Source organism: Medicago truncatula, chromosome 5 (assembly GCF_003473485.1).
Source record: "Medicago truncatula cultivar Jemalong A17 chromosome 5, MtrunA17r5.0-ANR, whole genome shotgun sequence".
NCBI lineage: Eukaryota > Viridiplantae > Streptophyta > Magnoliopsida > Fabales > Fabaceae > Medicago > Medicago truncatula.
In genome coordinates this window covers 26,448,696-26,453,451 of record NC_053046.1, presented here as the reverse complement: position 1 = coordinate 26,453,451, position 4,756 = coordinate 26,448,696, and the positions used below count along the sequence as shown (strand labels likewise).

The 4,756-nt window shown below is 35.2% G+C and overlaps 1 protein-coding gene across 1 annotated transcript; it reads left to right on the top strand.

Moving 5' to 3' along the window:
- The first annotated feature begins 202 nt into the window (after positions 1 to 202).
- LOC11436041 (protein MEI2-like 7) lies at positions 203 to 3,628 on the top strand. Its single transcript, XM_024784871.1, has 5 exons — positions 203 to 537; positions 624 to 701; positions 809 to 968; positions 2,116 to 2,250; positions 3,476 to 3,628. Exons 1-5 carry the CDS (start codon positions 203 to 205, stop codon positions 3,626 to 3,628), a joined length of 861 nt encoding a protein of 286 aa, XP_024640639.1.
- Positions 3,629 to 4,756: the final 1,128 nt, after the last annotated feature.

The window sequence follows — 4,756 nt, the reverse complement described above, 5'->3', positions numbered from 1 at the left end:
TACCCTAGAAACTTTGGTAGTAATCAAATCAAGACCATATCATCCTTCTTGTATATCGTGTAAGTGTTTATTCATCAGAAGTGAGTGATATCTCCAAATCCAAATCCCAAAACTTCATTATATATAAACTCCAAACCCTCACACCACATATCCTTCTAACCACTTCCTTCTATAATCACCTTTTGCATCTTTCATTATCACAATGACTCCATCTTCTTTCATCATCTTTCGCCATTTCCACCAAAACAACTATTTCACCAAAAACCCTTCCATTCCCAATCCCATGACAATGCAACAACGTATTTATGATCTTAATCCAAATGCTGAACCATTTTATCCACAAAACCTAACAGTTCCAACGCCCAAGACTCAATCAAGGATGGTTTATGATCGCAAACGAACTCAGATTCAGCAGAAAACTAGTAAAAGTACTTATCATCGTGTTGAAACTTCTATACCATTTCCGAAAACAATTGAAGAAGCTGAAGCATTACACATTACCACTGTAATGATTCGAAATATCCCTAATCAGTTTAGGTAATTAACTATTCATCTTTTTAAACTGTGATTTTATCCCGTTTTTAGGGTAATTTTGATCTCAATTTTGTTTTGAAAAATTTCAGGTTTGATAATTTGTTGAAGATACTTGATGATCATTGCTTTGAAATCAACAAGAACGCAGATCCCGAGGATTGGTCCAAGTACAATATCGTTTACTTGCCAATGGATTACATGTAAACGAACATTCTAGAACCTATTCAGTTTTTTTTGGTGTGTTTTCTTAATTGATTTATTGTTGTTTTTTTAGGAAGCATGCTCTTGAAAGAAGAATGTCTAATTTAGGTTATGCATTTGTGAACTTTACAACACCTGCTGCTGCTTTCAAGTTCTATAAACAGTTTAATGGATTCGCATGGAATGTCAGACAGAATCGAAAGATCTGTGAAATAAATGCAGCTCAACATCAAGTTAGTTTGTTCATTAATTTTAGGCTTAATAGCAGTTTTCGTCCCCTAACTTTTATGCTGTTGCGATTTTGGCCCCTTAAGTAAAAAAATTACAAAACCGTTCCATAAGTTTTACAACTGTATTAGTTTTGGCTCCTTAATGCTAATTTTTGGTAAAAAAAAATAACACGTGACAACTCACTTGGGGTGCCACGTCAGCGTAGACCGAGTCAAAATTGGTTTTGGGAACCAAAACTGCCATAGAGGCAAAACTTAGAGACGGTTTTGTAGTTTTTTTTCTTAGTGGACAAAATCGCAACTTTAAAAAAGTTAGGAGGCTAAAACTACTATTAAGCTTTTAATTTTATTCTCATTTCATATATTTATTTATTCCTCTTCACTTGTTCATTGATTAACTTGTTTTATTTTGTTTATTTTTTAAATATTTTGTCTAATGTTATTTGTAAATTAAATTAAAATAAAAAACAAGTAGAATTAATCAATGTTATTTGTATACTTTTAAAAGTAGTTGTAATAGTAAGTTAATGATACTTAATTAAACCAAGATTTTAGTCTTAATGTGCTACACTTCTGGCACAAATTATAAATCATTTAGAAAATTCATATAACTTTTAAAAAATAAACAATCAATTTAGTCACTAAACTATCACAAACTTATCAATTTGGTCTCCAATTAACTAGATCATGATCAAATTGACAGATGGGAATATAGGTGACGGATTTGTTAGTGGATTTTAATAACTTAGAAACCAAATTAACGAGATCGATAGTTTACAGATTAAATTGATTATTTATTTATTTTTAGAAACATAGTCATTGCATTATGTAAAAGAGAAAGTAAATTACCTATCATTAACGTTATGAATAAGATAAATTAAAAGTTCAAAAAGATCATGTAAATGCAGGATCAAAGTTCAAACTCCAAACACTCAATTTTACAAGGTGAATTTTCTAACAGCTTGACTATTTGACAAAAAAAAAAAAATTATATATTTCATGTCTATTGTAAAATACTCATAATTTGGGATAAATTCTTTTCCTCAAATGTCTTAATAGGAATGATACTAAGCGAAGTTAACATCAATTATGAAGCATTTTTTACTATATTAACTTATAACATAACATTTGTGTCCATTTTTATCTGCAGGGCAAAGAAAGTTTGATTATGATTTTCTCCCAAAAAGTATTCCGATGCAAGAACCCAGATTTTTTACCGATTCTATTCTCGGCAGGGCGTGATGGTTTCAATCGCAGAATGAGTGGAATCTCAATTGGAATACATGTAAGGGGATTGCCATTCACAAGAAGAAACATTTCTTTCTAAAACCAATGAAAAACCAAAGTGTTCTCTCTAGATTGTTAATGCCTTTAGCTAATTAGGATGAACTAGAATGAAACACTTTCTACTTGGTATTCTCTAGCCTGTAATTTTAACTATATGTGAACCAGTGTATTGTCTTAAGCTACCCGTGTTTTCATTCTCTCCCTAGAATTGTTGAAGTTGTCTTATGCCATGATACAATCTGGGGTGAATTGGAAACATGGGTTTGAGAATTGCTCTATTTATCATAGGGTAATGTCATGATTTTTATCTTCTCCTAGTATTATTGTAAATTGTACTGTTCTTGTAGTATTTATGTGAAATCTTTGAGCTGTTTGTTAATAGTACAGTTATGGTTTGTGTGTTTTCGTGTTAATATTCAGTTTTGCTATGACTATGAATAAGGTAATGGGACTAACTCGGTTGATTGTTAGTAGCACAAGTTGACAATTTTTCTTTCCTTCAAAAAAAAAAAAGGTTGACAATTTTTCTTTTGTACTAAATCTAGAGAATATTGGTTTTCTTTAGATTACCCATCACTAATTTGTGAATAAATTACCCAATAGTGATGTGGACCAATTAAGATGAAATATGTGAACTACACTAAGTAAAGTCAAACATATAATTATATTAGGTTGTGTTAACCGGTGTCTCCGAAGTACTGGTTAATGTATCTAAAAAAGGAAAAATTAAATAAAAAAGACACTCTTTTGACTTTTGAAACCTTGGTTACACAATTTTCAATGCAAAAGCTTCTACATTTGCTTTCTTAACCTAGCATGAGCGCAGCCCCTAAGATTTCAAAATTTATTCTCAAATTGCTTTGTTCCAATTGATTCATTACTCTACTCACATATTCATCACATGTTCTTTCAATTTCATTGTGAGTGCTAGAGCCATTACTTGTTTCAATTTCAACGAAACAACATCTTGGTGAATTGTTACGTGAATTGAAGAGTGGTTTAATTTCTGCGATCTCCTTTTCTTCTTCCATCCCAACAGACTTCACTTCTAGTTCATATTTAACCTAGCCACGGCCATGCCGTTTGATTGGCATGCCGAGTTGGTTTCCACTGCACCCTCCTTTGCCTAGGTTCTGACCGATACTGTTCTGTCTCAAGAGGCCGAGGATCCACTGCCACAACCCTCCATCAAAGGTGAACAACTCAGTCTTTGAATTTCACAGCCAGTTTATGAAAAAGCAGTTGATTACTGTAAGAGAAATCTCCGTGGAAGACTGATATTAAACAAGGGAGACAAGCCTTATACTTCCTCTGAAATTCACCAACGACTACAGAAACATTGGAACACTATTTTGAAACCTGGTGTTGTTTTGTAGTTTGAAAAATTACGACAGAGCTTCGAAAATATTACTGGGGTGAGTCACGACCATGTCGCTTTCTTTAAGACGTTTCGCGGCACTACCTAAGTTGTGCAAGGTAGACTAGCAACCGCGGCGCCGTCTCCAGGATAAAACAGCCCAGATTCTAAAACTGTACGATTAAAGGATTCACTGCCAGAAATCGCTCGAGAATAACACCTCAAATATGGTTTCGAAAAACCACTCAAATACGGTACGCAGACCGCTCGAGAAACCAAAGAAGGAGGAGGAAAAGAACGGTTCGTCAACACAAACCGAGGGAGATGAGAAGGGGAGAAAACCAGAGAAGAGTATTCGATTCTCGGTTTTGGAGTAAAGAATACCAATCCTGAGCTCTCTATTTATAGAGGGGATTCGACTTCGTTTTCTCCGTCGACCCGGTTCGTGACCCGCCAAACCCAGCCCACGACCCACGTAACGGTAACCACGACGCGGAAACGTGGAGCGGAAGCTTGCGTGAGACTTGGTCCTCCGCATGCGGGAATCTCAAAGCAGCAAATAAAAAATTATTTTTTCATTTTCTGAGCGCCAAAAAATATATTTCTTTTAAGGCCTAGCCGAGCTCGGCCCGGTCTGGTCGGTCGGACTGCGTCGTCGCGCGTGCGTGTGACTTATATAATTTTTGGCTAACGCTCACTCCGTTCACAAAAGTGGGTACCCCAAGGGCACACCCTTGGAAGTGATATCCCACATATATAAACACTACTAGAGTGTGTGATCTACCCAATGTGGGACATAAAATTTTCAATTCACACTTTATACTAGTTTCTACATCATTGTGTTTACATTCCAATGTCTCCTCATAACAACTAGTATACTCAAAGTTTTTGCCAATATACACTAGTGTTCCAACAATCCCCCACTTGAATTCAAAATTGGTTTCGATAGTTACGTCGTAGACGTTTCTTAAAGATTGCTAGTAAACAAAGGTGTCGCCAACAACTTGAACCTTTGCATAGTGAGTAGTATTCCGATTAACAAGAGTTGATTACAGCATTGAACTCTATCTCAGACATAGGACCCACACACAACCTTTTCTTAGGTGTTTTCTAAAAGCCCGTGCGTTAATGGCCTTGCACGTCTATC